General features: G+C 36.0%; 1 protein-coding gene across 11 annotated transcripts in view; it reads right to left on the bottom strand.

Moving 5' to 3' along the window:
* The window catches only part of MEF2A (myocyte enhancer factor 2A), a 113,019-nt gene that overhangs the window by 16,743 nt on the left and 79,083 nt on the right, over positions 1-17,193 (bottom strand). For 7 of the 11 annotated variants that reach the window (XM_075044996.1, XM_075044997.1, XM_075044995.1 and 4 more), the window contains 4 exons: positions 13,150-13,281; positions 12,947-13,084; positions 9,743-9,962; positions 9,455-9,514 (listed from right to left, as the gene is read on the bottom strand). In XM_075044996.1, the coding sequence (XP_074901097.1) occupies positions 9,455-9,514; positions 9,743-9,962; positions 12,947-13,084; positions 13,150-13,281 (550 nt within the window). The remainder of the gene's footprint in view (positions 1-9,454; positions 9,515-9,742; positions 9,963-12,946; positions 13,085-13,149; positions 13,282-17,193) is intronic. The other 4 variants (XM_075045002.1, XM_075045004.1, XM_075045001.1 and 1 more) reach the window with 2 other exon arrangements.

Raw genomic sequence — 17,193 nt, forward strand, 5'->3', positions numbered from 1 at the left:
TCATGTTAACCAAAATATATTTCTCAAAAAAATTTTAAAGCCACATTCCAATGATTTTATCATATTTATAGCAATGATTCCCAAAACACACACACACCTTATTCAGCTGCAAATGAAAAAAGAAATTAAGCAAGGGGAATTTCACAACAAGGAACCCTATACTCACACTACAGAACTTGTGTATGTGTGTGTATAAATAAATACAATTCATAGTAAGATTATGTTTATACTAACATTGCAGTACTGAAAGCAGCCTTTATAGTCACAATTCAGGGAAAAGTCTATTACACAAAGTTCACTGTGTGGGAAAGTCTCTTCTAATAGCCTGTAGAGCTGCATTGGCATAAATTTTGTATTATTATTCTAATTTGAAGAGGCCCCTATGCCCAATCCAATTTTATTAGATTAAATACATATTAATCTAAAAGCAATTAAAATAAGAAAGTTGTCAGTGTCACATTCCACCTTCTTTAGCAAAATTTTTAACACTTTTAAAAGCTTAGCAGGAATGAGGAACAATAACATATATCAATAACAGCACAACACTTCATGAAGGTGAATGGTATGGCTAAGATGCTTATCTAGTGTATGTTGAGAACCTAGGTGTGAATTCACCAGGATGCTAATGAAGGAGCCTCCTCCATTACTACTGATCCTTGTTACATGGTGGGGGAACTGCCAAATGCAATCCTCACATTCTCCCTGTCCACCATAAATGGAACGCTACATATTGTTTTATCAATTTAGAAATGGAAAAAGCAAAGATTAATGTAAGAATTATAACAAAGCTCTTGTGCTGATCTGAAGATGTTTTACAAAGGTCTTTTGGAAATAAAGTTCTTGCTAAATATTTTTAAAGAAAAAAATTGTAACTAGGTAGAATTTAGTGGAATTTGCAACCACAGTATTCTTGTTCACATATTGATGAGCAGTAAATTCACAACTTTAAAGCCAGGATTTCAAATTCTGGATTTACTTTCTTTGTGGATTTCCTACTGTGCCAAAAGCCTGACCATACATGGATGATCTGATATGTCCCTTGAGTTTTTCCAAGGTTAGCAGAGCAAGGAGGAGTTATTCTAATTTAGTACTTTCCTGAAGCAGTTGTATGGGAGATATGGGAATACGTTTTCTGAGGATCTACCGTTTAACTCGGAAGTTACAGGGGAAAGAAGGAACACAGCAGAAAGAAGAAAAAGCTTTTTATGTCAGCCTTCTTCCTTCTGTATTAAAAACCACAGCAAATACTCATTTCATGATTAAAGTATCTACATTCCTCGGCTGAAAACAGCAGAATTTATTGGGATTCTTCTAGGTTAGTGATAAAATTTAGTTACAGAGGCAGAAAAGTTGGGCTGGAGCTAAGAATACCTACCAGAGCTAAATATACTATTGACTGGTAGGAGAAAACTAGCCACAGCTAGGTCACACAGAAAAATGAACCAGCCAAAAAAGAGAAATTAGGTTCTGTGTTACCCCTAAGGTTCCTGAAACTGTGAAACAGTTTTCAAAGAATCATGGTTTTGTTAAATACAATTATGCATCAATACCTATCCATTATAAATGAGCGTAAACATTAGACAGCCTACACAGCATCAGATTGCAAGAGAAATCTTGCACAATGGACAGAGTAAAAATGAAGTGGATTTGGAAACAGATGTGAAGGAGGAAAAAAATCATTATAAAATAGCGTAATTTTCATCAAATTATATCTAAAAAATGGTTACAGTTTCTTCCATTTTCAGCAAAAAATGCCAGAACATTTAAAGAACTTATTGTTATAAAAAAGTAAGTCTGGGCTTTAATCTAACAATACATTGCGTTTTACTACTCACTAGGCTGTCAGTGTTACCTTTTATCTGCCAAAGCTGTGGTGTTCTGAGTTGAATTTAAACTTCAGAACAATAACACTTTGTATAAACAATGGAGTTCTGCATAGCATTTTAGTCTATCCTATGATACCATTTCCTGTCCTCTGTTTTCAAGTATTTCAGTAGCTCGTGTGTTAAATCTGGACAGTGTCTTTCTTCCACACCCAATATAGTCACTTCCTGCAGCCCTTATTAGAAGGCTCTGCCAATCCTTCAGAAACATTTCATGCTTTTAGTGGTGTTGTCAAAAACAAAATCCTTGCCATTGCCTTCTCTGCACAGTATCATTCAGCAGCAGGACAGAGTCAAAGCATTCGTTCTGACTAAAGGCTGAGTATTTCTTAAAATGAGTGTTTAGAAAAAATATATTGAGAACAGGAGAAACAAAAAATGTCGTTAAGTGTGCAGTACTATGGGTATTAATCCAATAGCAGCCCTTTGTTATAAATAGCAAATATTGAACATGTGGCAAACACTGGAGTATCTATATTGATTATTTGAAGAATCGTATGCTGGGGCTGCAATAGGACTGTAGAGTATTTGTTTTTAATATGAAACTTAAAGCCTTTTTTCCTGTTAATATCTAGTAAGAAAATCAAATTATAAGTTAAGAGTGAAAGGGTAACTAAAAGCATGGTATTTCTTAGGGTAAGGTCAGGAACCAGAAAAAGATAATGATTACAGGATGATGCAACTATACGGCAGTTTGCCAAACTGAGGCTTTAAGAACCCCATAAATTCTACTTACTATTTTGTATAACACAGAAATCGTATCTACCATTCCCACTATAGATCTTCTCTGAAGACGATTACTTTATGTTTAAAAACACTATCAAACTGGAAAATGGAAACAGAATATGAAATCCTATGTAAGCGTAAAATAAGACTACTGGTTTTACTTCCATCAGAAGAGTTTTATTTAACTCTAATTCTTTAAAACAGACTATGAAAGCACGTTCAAAACACTTATTTGGAAAACATACACCAATACACAGATGATAAGCTCTCAGTTACATGAATTTTAATTTAATTAGATTTTATGACAACAAACATTGCCAACGTACATTAGCCTACCTCTTGTTCAGTCAGAAAATGTTTACTTTTGAAGTAACTTCTTTTCTGAAGCTAAATGTTAAAACCCAGCCATTTTAACAACTGTGTATTCTCCCTTCAGAAACGTATTACAGCTTAATCTCATTTATCGTCCTGCAGCCCAAGACATAGCATTCAATTACATGAGCCAGACTCATATTTCACTATATAAATCACATCAGCTGAAACAATGAACACACGTGGCTGGAAAGTACTCCATGTACTTATTACTACTCAAGGAATAAATTATAGTCATTGGTGCCATTAATCTTTTCTTGTGGTTCACCTTTGGAGAAATTGAACAGTTATACGGAGTTCTGGAAAATAATTGTGGGCAAGCAGCTAAGCGATATAAGATGAAGCAAAAATAAGAATGGTAGTGAATAAATATTTATGCCTCAAATGACATCATACAACCCAACAAATGTCACATAATTAGAAGTAAACTGAAAACTGTGCTTGCAACAAGCCATCAATTCACTATGCATCTAAAAGACCAGATAAAAATCTACTGAAGAAAAACATTTACATGTAGCACCAGGGCAGGGTGGGGTATAGAGGGAGAAACGTATTGCAAGTAAATACAACAATAGCATTTCTATGTGCATTACTTGCTCAGTTTATTTACTTTTTTTTGGTAACATGATAGCTTTAAGTGGAAATGAAAAAAAAACCCAAACAACCAACCAAACACACCCCCCCCACCCAAAAAAACCCAGCATATGCTGTTCATACCATCTTCAGCTTTGCACAGAAATCACTGCTGATTCTAGCATCATTTCAAAAAGCTTAAGTTCTCTGACAGCTTTGGAAAGAATTTACTATAACATCTCAAGGAAGCTGAAATAAATGTATTTCCACTGATCTTTACAAATCAATACTTCAGATAATACTATAATTAGAATTAAAATATACCTTTGACAGTAATATAAGATTTTGTAACATGTCTAACATAAGAGTTATACTTCTCAGGCAGTACTTTAGATACTGAAATGCAACAAAAAGAAATACACACGGCAGTGTCAAGGGAATGCTTACTGATGTTACAAAACTAAAAAACCCCATCATTTCCCAGGTTGCTGGAGAATTTTTTTTGCCTAAAGCTACATACAAGGAGAGACAATTTTCAAGGATATTTAGAATTTAAATGGGCCTTCTTCAAGACCAGGGTTATTATTCAGAATGCAGCAGCAAACCTAAAAGAAAGGCATACTGCTTCTGTATCTAAATGTTATTCAACTTTGTGTGAAACACTAGCAGTGGCAATTGGATCCCTCTTAGGTCTTTTGTCAACTACACGGTTTACAGGTAATGAAACCAGAGTTCTACTTTCTCAACTTGTTGGTGTCTATGTATCTATACAAAGCCAACGTAAAGAATGGATGACAGAAGTGATATGTTTAGAACATCTGAGTATGTGTGGTGGTGTATCCTGGGCAAGGTGACATTATATAAAAGTTGAGACTTCACACAAACAGATATGCTGCAATACTTCAATCCAGATAGGAGATTAATAATTTGTTATACATGTGGCAAATTCTAACCGGAATTGTCTTGTACCTCTTAGTAAATCAGAAATTACAGTAAGATAATGAACTCAAGACAATATATGAAATTTCAACTGAATTCTAAGGGTAGTTCAGGGGTTGAACTGACCACATGTGGATGGATGGTTTCCAAGGAGAGATTGCTACAATTAAAAAACAACAACAACAACAAACCCCACCCCAAATGCTTTCTTCTACAAGCATGTTTTTCATGCTGGTTTCAGCCAGTCATTTCTTGTGAGCTGATGTAATCAGAGGAGGATGGATGGATCAAACTTTGTTACATGCTGACATCTAGCAAAAGAAAAGGGGTCAGCTTGCACCCTGTGAAACAGCCGGTCTGCGGTCCACTTTCAGTACTCCTTTTCCTTGAGGACAGCTTGGAAGCTATAAGAGTAAATAGGCTGCTTTCAGTGTTCTTCAGGGATCCTTCAGCTTCTTCCTCGGAGAAGGATGAAACACTAACTTGTATTTACCTGCATCATCTTAAAAATCAGAGTGAGGTAAAACATTATGCCAACGCTACTGACGTTACAGAGCAAGAACCTTTGTCCACTGCATTTAGCATCACTTGAACACACCTTCTTAAGTCAAAGCCCTTTCAATCCAAGCTAGGAAGTGAGAAGCTCTGTCTAGTGAAAGACTACCGATGACAGATACTACCTGTCTCACTAAAGAGCAAGTATAGCAGATTAGAAATACCACCAGTAATGCATAACCTTAAGTAGGAATATGCTCAAAGTTTACAGCTGCTTGCCTAAGGTGATCATCTACAACAACAGTGCCAATCTTTTTAGCCGATTCAGACAATACAGGCTGGTGAGTTTGAGAGTGGGGGTGGAGGGAGAAGAAAGTCTGTTTTCTTAAGGAAGAGGCTGATAGCATCAATCCAGCTTCAAGCAAAATTCCTGCAAGAGGTATGTTTTTCCAGAGTTAGTTGGATACTTCTCATTGAGGTGCCTCTCATTTAATAAAACAACATGAATAGAAAGGTATGCACAGAAAGCTGTTTTGTTATTGAAGCCTTCTGGTGTACTCTTAAGAATTGCAGCATATTAGCCACTTGACTCAGACTTGTGAAAGACCAAGCCGAAAGATTCTTTTATCCTCAGACATGCAGAAAAAGCTCTCCCAATCAGGCAAGCCCTTAGGATGAAGGGAAGCATTTACAGGTGTGGCCTTTCACAGTTCTCTGTCTTGATCCCTTTCTGGCAATATACAAGCAGTTTGCAGGTGCATGCAAGCTGACAGCTGCACTTCTGCATAATCCTTCCTGAGGCCAGGATAAAAGACCACACATGATCTAGATTGGCTCTTAATAGAGATCCAATAGCTCACAAGAAAACAGTTTTTCAAGCAGGTATATCCTTCAGCTCTATTCCAAAGAAATTCAGTATTCCTTAAGTTACTTCACATTCTCAGAATCTGAAGATTAGTAAGGACTTTAGAGAAAATACAGCTCTGGAACAAAAAGGAGAAATTCAGTATTTAAAAAGACTAGATCTTTCTCATCCATTCTCCTGATGATAAAATTGTGAAGAGGAAAGATAATTTCCCAGAAGATTAAATGGGTCCATAATCTGCATCTGACCAGAAGGGCTACTTCACTGACGAAGAAATGTATAGACAGATAATACTGTGTCCTTGCAAGATCATAAAAAGCATCCACCTCCAACAACTTCAAAATCACCTATGACTGGGGAGAACTTAGGGAACTCATCTTAGTCCAAGGTCTCAGCATTTATGGTTTTCATGCACTCTTGGCAATGAAAACCAGCTCAGGTCCTTTGCATGGTTCTAGCTCAATGCCATATGTGAAAGGTATGGAAGAAAAAGCAGAGATTGGGTAACAGTGGTACTTCTTTTGAGCCTTTCTGATTCTCAGGAGTCCTCAAGAATGGGACAACTTCACTGGAAGTGCACTGCACTAGCAACCTCTGGATGATTCGAGGTATAATACCGAATCTACTGGAACACACTGAAGCAGACCTCCTTATGACAAATTTGAAGGTGATCCACCCATCAAGTCCTTTCAGTTCAAAGTAAAGGAAACTCTCCCCGGTATTTGGGTACTTGGAGCAAGTGAGGCTATACTTTGCCTAATTAGAATCCATAGCCTTTTGAAAGGAGAAATATAGACATGCAGCAGGTGTTCAAGCCATGATGAAGTTGACAACGAATAGCAAGTTGTACACATCCTGGTGACATGAGATTCTTGAAGTGTGTTAAATGCCCATCACAAACTGAACAGGGTTTAACACTGACCAGGGGCAACAGTATCATGAAAATTTTAGCTCCAAAACATTTGATCTAATTAATAGAAAAAATAAATTAGCTCAAAAGCAAACACTGTTACAATGCCAGACATTTTCCTCCTCTCAAAACTGATATACTTGCCAAGTAAAAATTTTCAGCAAATGTTTTTTATGTGGTGGGTAAAATTTTAAAAATATTACAAAATAAAAATGCTTTTTCAAGAGTTATGACAGCTGCATGTGAAGCAAGCTCTCAGTATTATAAAATGATCACAAAATTTTCTGTTCTAGACATAAAAAAACACCTACCAATCTTTGCTACAACGCACAGATATTTTTACTCAACGTTATTTTCCACAGAAAAACTGTTAGGTTGGCAGATTGACTGCTAAAGCAAATCATATCTATTCCAATCAAGTTACACAGGACTTGAGAAAAAGACTCATATGAACTCAATATGAGCCATTTTATGCAACATCTTTCTTTGAACTGAGTCTCAGCTCTGCAAGATAACCTTTACTTGCTTTTTACTCAGAGATAATGGCGTATAAGTATCTTTCAAAGAAATGAGAACAAGCTCTCAAATGCTCAAAACTTCATAATGTTGAGTAAGACTTGGGTTTTTCCTTTGCCTATAAGGAAACACTCAGGAATGTGGGTATGCCAGTACTCCATCTTTATCTTTGACATCTCTCCTACAAATTGTGAGCTGCAAATTTGACACATGAACTTTCACAACTATATCCATAGGAGAATTCTCCATTCCTGAGAAGTTTAAAAGAAAAGATTGAAAGCTAAAAGAAGAAAATATATATTTAAAAGCAAATTCTACAATAAATGTAGCAAGAAACTAAAACCATTGTTGTCTGCAGACATAATTAACTTGATATACACACTTTAACGGCAGCTGTCAAGCTCAAATTGACAAGTTAGCAGATTTACTCAATCTGGTTATGTATGGTTTCTCAATTTTCAATTGAGAAGGTTACTGTGCACCTGACAGTATTTAGAAGAAGCCATGCCATGTCCTAGTAGAAAGTAGAGCTCTGACAACTCAGGGTACTCTGTGGCTTAATATCCTGGTGTTAACTAGGTATTTGAATTTCACTAGAGGTGCTTCTTATAGACCTTCCACTGTTCTTGTATAGCCACAACACACACTTGTATGAAAAATCTTTCTAGAAATGAGTGGGTATATGTATAACATTTTGGGTGCGATGTTCTGGAAAATAAGAGATAAGTGGTACATTTTGACTTTTCACATAAACTATTAATAAGTGCAACAAGGAAAACATTTTACTGCATTAAATATGTTCACCAAGCTGCTGTAACTGGGTATTTCTACAGTTTAATATTCTATAGCAAGTGCTGTAAACAACTGTTTTATTTGCTTATTGAAAGAAGGAGTCTTAAATCTGAGGCTGCTGTTACTGAAGCTTGATTTTGGAAGAGAGGCCTGAAACAGCCTGATAATAAACTTATTTAGTCTGACTTAAGAAATACTTTGGAAATCAACAGCTGACCTCCACACTTTCTAAAAATAGTCATCTCTCTTTCAACTGAGGAACTTTCCTCTATTTAAAATCTTGCTTACCTGATGGAAACCACACTTTAATATTTCATATCTTTACTGCACATATCCAAAGAAGAGTGGAAAGTCAATCCTGTGCTTTCTGCCTTGTAGTTGCAGCTTTTTTTATTCATAAATTCAATTGCCTGACTTTATCTTCAGAGAACTTTTTCCCAGTTACCACACTAAGTAGCCAGTGGGCAAATACTGAAAGGTCAACAGTTGCTTCTCTAATACCTTGCTATGAACACATACTGAGGAGAGTTATGTGTATTTGCAAAATGGACCTTCAGTCACCAAGACAACTGAAGGAATGGAAGGAACATGAAGGAAGTGGGTGAACTGTCATTTATTTTGTCTTTCTGTGGCCTGATAAATTTCAGTGGCTGCCTGCCCTCTATCAGAGTACTAAATTTTGTTTAGGGGAGACAAAATATTATTTAAATGAAAAAGTGCTATCATATCTTTTTACTGAAGACCAAAAAATACTGTGAATTTGATTTTTGGCAAGATCTCTCATTTGTTTTTGAAAGAAATTCTGATCATCTTCCAAAATTAAGAGAGAACCTAGCTATCAGCTTCCAAGATTTACTGCTTTCTTCGTATAACTGCTAAAAAATGATTAGCAAGATACACATGGCAATACAAACAATACAGTCTGTATTTTCTTCATTTTGATTGGCACCACAACCAGTATGAAACATCCAGGTCTTGTGAATACTAAAGTTGAGAACACAGCTGAGTTATCTTTAGTGTAATAGTTTAGTAAGCACAGTCAATTTCATACAAAGTAGGAAATATGGCAAACATAAGATCTCTTTAGAGTCCTGAAATTACACCTGTAAAGAAACACAAAAGCAAGAGCAGCATGCTACTACTGAAACCTACTAAAATAAAAAATGCAAATATTACTGAATTGGAAAGGGCATGGTAGTCAAAAGTTAAATGCCTGATAAGAATTTATGAGACTTGACAATTACAAGGCAATTAAGAAAATTACAACCTTTGTTTTTCCAAAACCACTTCTTCAAAACAGTCAAAATAAAAAATTGCTTTTGAGTAACTGTGAAACTAAAACCACAATACTATTTTTCAACAAAGACATAATACCGCACTTACCAACTGGACTGGTACCGGCTCCATTTGGCACTGTGAGGTCAGTTGTGCCCAGCATTCCACCTAAAAAAATAAGCCAGAGCATTAAACTAACTTGCTTTCATTACAGTATCATATCATTTTGTACTTCAAAACTTAAGCTGTTACAAAAAAGAAAAAGCACCGATACCATTAAGAACCTGTTACTTGGGGTGGGGGTGGGGTGGGGTGTGTGTTTGTGGTTTTTTTTAATTTAATAAAAAAAAATAAAAGAGAGTATAAAAGGAAAGCACAACAGTACTGAAATCTTACCTGCATTGCCAGTACTCGGTGGTCTCTGAGGGGCCCCAGGTGATACGTTCCGATGCAGGGTGGTCTGAGGTGGGGAGAGCATGGTTGTGTCCGTTAACGATGAACTGGCTGCCAGTGATGGGGATACGAGGGAACTCCCTGGGTTACTGTAGGTTAAAGTGTTGGGATTGGACACTGGAACTGTAACTGACATCGAGAAGTTCTGAGCAGGCAAGCCGGGCTGGAGGAAAGAAGACAAGGAACACACACAAGACAACAACATTAGCATTAACTATGTTTGCAGAAATAGCATGTTATAAAAATACACATTAAAGATTGCCAAGAGTTACTCAGGTTTTTAAGGAAAAAAAAAAAAGAAGAGTTAATTATGTTAGTTTTTAAACTCTATTAAGCATACAATTTTAAAACATCCATTTGTTGTAGAGTATGGTGTTAAACTCTTATACATCATATAAATGCAGTTCCAAAAGAATTACTCAAACTTGTAAAATACTGAAAGTTCAAACACAAAAAAATTGAAGATATTCACATGAATTCACAAGCTCAGAAATACAGATTTACCAGTTAATTTGGATTATTACAAAGCAATGACAAGGTAAACATGTCTACAAATCAATGAACTGTTGCATCTTCAAAATGTAAGCATAAACATGCACATTATAAAATAAATAGTTATTACACAAAAAAGAAAAAGTTAGTAATAACATTTTCTATTAATAACCTTGCCAAAATACTGCTACTAATCTCTAAAACTTTTTCTTTCTCATACTAAAAAAAGCAAACAGATCTTTAGAAAGTCACAAGGTTCAGTAATTTGAATTGAAACATTTCAACTGTCATTATTCTGAGCTGTGTTCCACAAGCCCCTGCTTGAATAACCACTCCATCTTTCTTTTTTGCAAATCTCATTATGTAAAATTCTAAGTTTTACTGCATTATTTAAAAGGCAACTATTTTTCTGAAGTGTATGTGTTCGTGTTTCCACAACTATTTGAATCAAAAGCTTAGATGCCTGCCCATCTATGGTACTCATTTGGTTATGACTAACTACTTTGGCCTTTGTCTCATTCCTATCCTTTGACAATGATGAGTTCCTGAAACAAAAGGGACTATTATCTTTCACAACTCTCATAATTACTGAAAACAAAACCATGACAGGTACAATTTAAGGGTAAAAATTCAGTAATACTTATTGACAGAGGAGAGAGACAATAGTTTTGATTTAGAGGTCAAATGCAGACAACAAACATTCATGACCTAGCAAGTATACTTAAAAAGATGCACTATTGTCATGTGCAGCTTAAAATTTACTTACAATGATACTTCTGTACAACAATTTTGATACTGTTAGAAATATAACAATAACTACACTAAATTAAAAGAGCAGAATACATTTCCTACAAGAAACAAAATCTCTTACTAGTGAGAGCCAACGACAGTGTCCCTCCTTACTGAAGCATTCTAAGAATAATTATCAATTTTTGGCACAGATGGAAGGAAAAGTAATGAAGCATAGCGATGCAATGCTAGCAAATCATTCACAGTATCTAACTAATGACAAGCTGCACTGGTATTTGTTTTCACGGGAAACTACTTCAAGAAACTATTCAATATCTACAAAAAAAAAGGTTGTTTTTAAACAGCATGCTGTCAAGTAACTCAAACTAAACTTGAAATACCTAAGTATGCTTAAAACAGTGCTAGAAGCTAACAGTTGGAACATTTTTTTTCTGTAGATTTCTCAATATAGAACTAATAAACGACAGCTTGCCCCCCACACCTTACAATAAAGGCTGCCTCTGCCCATCTATGGTACTCATTTGGTTATGACTGAATTCTTCACGCTTTGCCTCATTCCTATCTTCTCACAGTAATGAGTGCACCAGAACAAAAGAAACTATGTTCTTATACAGACCCATAAGTACTGGAAATAGAACTGTAACAGGTCTGATTTAAGCTATAAATACAGAACTATAGAGGTAAAACATTATGTTGCCTTTTTTATTTACACTGATGTCTGCACAGACAATTTAGGCTGTTCATGAAGACCACAGAAAATCAAGGGAGAGCAATTTAGCTGCAAGGTACTGAGAGATGAGGCCTGAAGATAGCTCAACACAGTAATGTTGGATATCAAAAGCTTCAGAACAAAGCAAAACGAAAAGATATTAGCTTCACTCAAGAATAAAGAACGTGCTAAAAGAAGTGGTGCTGGGTATCAGCACTGTCAGTTTGCTGTCAAGTCCCCAGAGATGCCCTTATTGCTCTGAACAATGAAATAATTTCTAGTATCAGCAAGTCATTTGGGGACACACTACTCAATTGTTCCAGGGTCTGTGCCGATTAACCTAGCCAGTCCATTTACTTTAATTGCTACAAGATTTGCAATGTTAAAAAATTCAAAGGCTGTGGCAGAGCCCTGTATTAGTTTTCTTAGAAAATACTTCCCCTGTAATACTCAACACTAATTGGTTTTTGTAGATGGAAATTAGAAGTCATCAAGTACACCTCCATGAAAAACGTGAAATTTACACTGCTGTTATCCCCAAACTTCTTGAGTTCTGAAGCCTAGTGACTTATGGCTGCAAATGGGTTAGGCACTTGGGACAAAATTTTCAAAGATCTTTCAGTGTCCAAGTGTCCAATCTGTTAGAATTTGAAGAAGAGTAAGACACCAATCTTTTGAGGCTCCCATTGTGCACCAGTCTTTATCTTTAAAGATATAAAAGCCTTTCTACATCCAGTCTTCAGCAAAATAAATTCCACTGATTTGATAACAAAATGAATCCAATTCTATTTGCTTGCTTGTAACATACTGTAAAATCTTGATCAACAGACAGACAAAGAGCTACAAGATGTAAACAAACTAACCTACATCCCACAACAAAATTTATCTTTATAAAAATATTTTAGGTAGGATTAGGCAATGCAGCTAGGCTCCTGAAATTTAGAAACGTTACCTCAGGTTCACAAGGTATGAAAAACTATGAGTGCAAAAGAGAAGCTAGAGATAAAACTTCTTATTCTTTAAGATAAAATGTATTTTATGAAGATCAAGTATCAGCACCTCATTTTTCCTCAAATATGTATACCCTTCTCAAACCATTACATCCTCTTGTCTTTACAGTAGTTTTCAGTGGTAAGCAAACACCATGAAAATTCTCATGCATGTAATAGAAGCACAAACCATACTTTAGTACTCACTGCGATTTTATGATTCCGCATCATATTATCAAACTCTTCATTAATTTTTTTATATTTTTCTTCTGTATGTGGCGTGAGCACATATGAAGTGTCAGGGTCCGGGCTGTCGCACCCTCTGTGTTCCTTCTTGTTCAGAGCCTAAATAATGAAGTTAATAAAAAGGATCAACAAATAAAAAGTAGAGATAAAATAAAAGTACTTACAGGGCCTCGCTTGAAAATAAAATCACTATCTTCATTTAGTTTGCTGAATCTGTCCTCCGATAGTGGACTGTGCTCAAAGTAATCGTCAGCATCAGGGCTCTCACAACCATTAAGGCCTTTCTTTCTTAAGGTCTGAAATACAATTGGAAAATTCACATACAAATCATACTAACTTGCCAAGAAATTTTGTATACTACTGAATCATTCAGAGCCACTGAAACTACATGAATGAAACTTTCACAGACAAAACTCACTGTTCAACAGAGAGGCTTAGTCTTTCAAAATAGTGGCATAGCACACAAAGAAAAAAGGTTCATTCAGAGGCACAGACTCTCCCAGGTGCCATCTCATGGGTAACTTCAACCTACAACCACTTCATCTCTCCAGCGTTCCATGCAAAACCGTTTTTAGATACTGGCTGATGGAGTAAAGTTGCCTGACATACAAGGAACATTCAAGCCTATAGCAAAGGTGTTAATGACATCACTGGTAATTAAAAGCCACTTTACTGCATCTTTAATAATTTGATTTTAGCATCCAAATTTTAATATTCACTTTTTAAAGACCATACAGTTAAACTCTGAGAAACACAGTGGCCAAAATTTTCGGTCAAATTCAACAACTGCAGTACATTAATAAATGTAACACTTGGTCTCAGTAGTTTATAAAGGCAGGATTTTCCCGTACACTTCTGTCATCCTGCATGATAACAAGAACTGCAAAAAGAAGTATAAAAAGAAATTACATAATCCCTCTCTAAAATGACTTAGTTTGCTAAATATAAGTTTTTCAGACTCCTTTAGGCTAACTTGATGCAACTGCTTCATTGAGCTACTTCCTGTTTTCTGATGGAGAACTCAAAGCAACATTGCCTGGAAAAAAAACCAAACTTGCCTACAACCTAGGCATTACAAATAAGCTACTGAAAGAAAGGATGTGAAACTACAGGTCTCGTGATCAAATTTTAAGAGATATTTGTATTCCTTGTTGTTTTTCTTTTTCACCCTATTACACAATCAGAAATCTTTCTTTGCAAGTTCTCATTTATAATGAAACAAGATTTAAAATATTACCTATTGAAAAATCTTAAATATTTTTAAAAAAGATTAAAAAGGAAAGCAATATAAATTTTTAAACATTTACACATTAGCAGGGTTTTATGTTTTCTTTTTGTGAGAAATTATCTATATTCTATGAATTGCACACTAAAAACCCTAAAGATTTGAAATCTGCAAGCTGATGTTCTCAGCACCATAAAGAAATTCCATTTGTTCTCCCATAGAAGCTATGTTTCCATAACACACTGAATTTCTCATTTAAAAAACAAACTGTTTTAGACTATAGTATTCATCTGTATTTTTCTTGGAGTGCTATCTACTAATTCTTAGTACAATAAAAAGTACAAAAGACTTTCTTGCTATTCATATATATGCAAAATACTGCCTATTTCTACTTCAGTTTTAAAGCAGTACTTGAAAATTCAATTACGCCATTTGAAATTCTTTAATATCACAGGTCACCATAAGCTATAATTCCTTCTCAAGTTTCTTGGCTTGCTCCGTGTATCCCACACAGTATCTGGAACTCCCACAAAAATGTAATCACTAAATCAGCATATGGGGAAAACAGGTGTAGCTTCCTCCAACACCTGTCACGGCACTGATCCTGCTCCTCTAACCAATCAGCTGGACACGTATATGGACTTGGCCATACAAGGGCCGGCTGTTTGGCCTCTCAAGGTCGGAGCCTGTTATCCCTCTCCCCACCCTTTCTAACAAGTCAGCCTGCCAGTCTTCTACACTTTGATATCAGCAGGGAAAATGTTAACACAGTATAATCTGGATTACACTTAACCCCTGCAACCCACAGAATTCTGTAAATAGAATCCAAATATGTCTTTACGTGGTGCTCAGCGTCAACATGCATATGCAGTGCCCAAGACATGATTAGAAGCTGTGTTAGATACTATGAAGAAAGATCTTGCAAGAAATACACATACTGTCTAGTTCACCTCCTTTGATAAACACGTTACAACAATTCTAAGTATTGCAGCATGGGAGTTTCATTAGTGCTCCTTTCAATATTCTAAAACAATCAAGTGAAAGCTTTTAAGCATAACACTGCCAATTCATCCTCCCAGATCTATCTGAAAATTATACTCAAAGTTCTAATATAAAGGAAGAGATTTAGTTAAATATAAAAATGCATCCTTCCTCTTGGTGACTGGTTTTTTTATTTATTTTTGATAACAATGGGGTTAACTCTGCTTTGACTCATGAGGAAGGAAAATGCCTCAGTATCTCCTGTTTAAGATTCTGGAAACCTTCACTCCAGATGGGGTTCCTGTCATTGTGGAAGGATTTAAGCCACGGTTCACTGTTACAGATAAGTCATCTGGGTCTGATATCCAAAGCTCTGTCTCCTTATCACTAAAACACGAACTGCCACTTTGAGGACCTAACCATAAAAAGACTGCCAACTTTATCATTGCCCAGTAACATAACAGTAGAACATTTCTGGTCCGTGGCTCGTACTAACAAGCGGAATGCTGTAATCTGTTCACACAGCCAGGCGAAGCCTATGCGAGACAGCCCAGCCTCAGCTTTCTCACAGGCTACGGAGTGAGACATGATAACAGGCCCTTGCTCAAAAGAAAACAAGAAAGGCCATGACTACTGGGAATCGCTCTGTGGGGACTCAGGAAAGCCAAACTCCATAAACAAGTGCTGACTCCACCCTCAAGATTCTCTACAGCTAAATCTTGTTATTTCTCCCATTAACGTAAATAACTCGCCCCCTGAGCTACTTCCAAGATATTATCATGGAGGCTGAAATTTTATTAACCCTGAAGATGGGGGGAGGTGTGGAGGAAAAAAATGCCAGTTAGAGAGACCAAATAATATTTGTGTAACATGAAGAGAGTTTTATTTCTCTGCTGTGGCACACAAGCTTGTTTAGAATAAAATCAGAGTTTTTGCAGTTGAGGCTAATAAAGAAAGAACATAAATTTAGTTACAACAAGAGTGAAAAAGAACATTAAATTTCAAGTTTTGCTATTGGATGCTCACTGCAATTACCTTCTGGTGTTAAGTCCTGTTTTCCAGCTCATTTAAGGGAATGTGTAGCCTTTTGAGTTAATCTGTATTACTTTCCACTTCCTCTAGACTTAGCCAAAATTACTGGAAATTGTTCCAACATGTTTGCCAGTGCACTATATTATGCCTTCAGTAACCAAGATTGTGCAGCTTTGATATTAGACTGAAATAACTAACTGATGAGAGAAAAATACGGATTTTTGTCAGAAAATAATGCACAGTATTTATGAGGGACTAGGGCAGGTACGAAATCTTCTTTTAAAAAAAATGAAGCAAACACAACAATATAGTTGTGTGACATACAGAGTTGCTACAGAAGTGTTCCAGACAGCCGTTGGTCATCTTCATACTGCAGAATGACCCAGAAGTTTTAAACTGCTTTTGTTCCACTGTGTAAAACTGAAATATGTGAGTATTGTAACTATTAATGTGGACTCTTTTTTTTTTGAATGGCAGAGCTTAGAAAACTTTGTATAAGAATGGCTGGACTAGCCTTGGCAAGAAGCATCTAAGGAACAGAAGAAGGGCTTTTTGCAAAACAACAAAAAAATAATTAGCTTCTCTCTACAATTCAACATAAATTTTACTGAAACTGATAATATAGATATCAAAAAGTACGAAAATACAAAAATTTATTGTACAATCCATGAGGAAGAAAAGATGATATTCAACCATCACAGCGTAATTATCTTAGCATAAGCTTCCTTTTACAAAATCCAACAGAGAAAAATGAAATGCAGGAGCTTTAAGCCTGCTGAGTCTCCACAGCATGAAATCAAGTCACAACCTTCTCCAAGGCTTGTCCCAACCCAGCTGCACACAGCTTCTCTCACACGAACTTACACTGGCTCAATATACTGGTCATCAGCAGCTCTGGAAACCAGAAATTCTGCACAAACAGAGATTACTGCTACCAGAGATGAAGTTAAGTGACAATCCCCAACTGTAC

Source organism: Buteo buteo, chromosome 13 (assembly GCF_964188355.1).
Source record: "Buteo buteo chromosome 13, bButBut1.hap1.1, whole genome shotgun sequence".
Taxonomy (NCBI): Eukaryota; Metazoa; Chordata; class Aves; order Accipitriformes; family Accipitridae; genus Buteo; species Buteo buteo.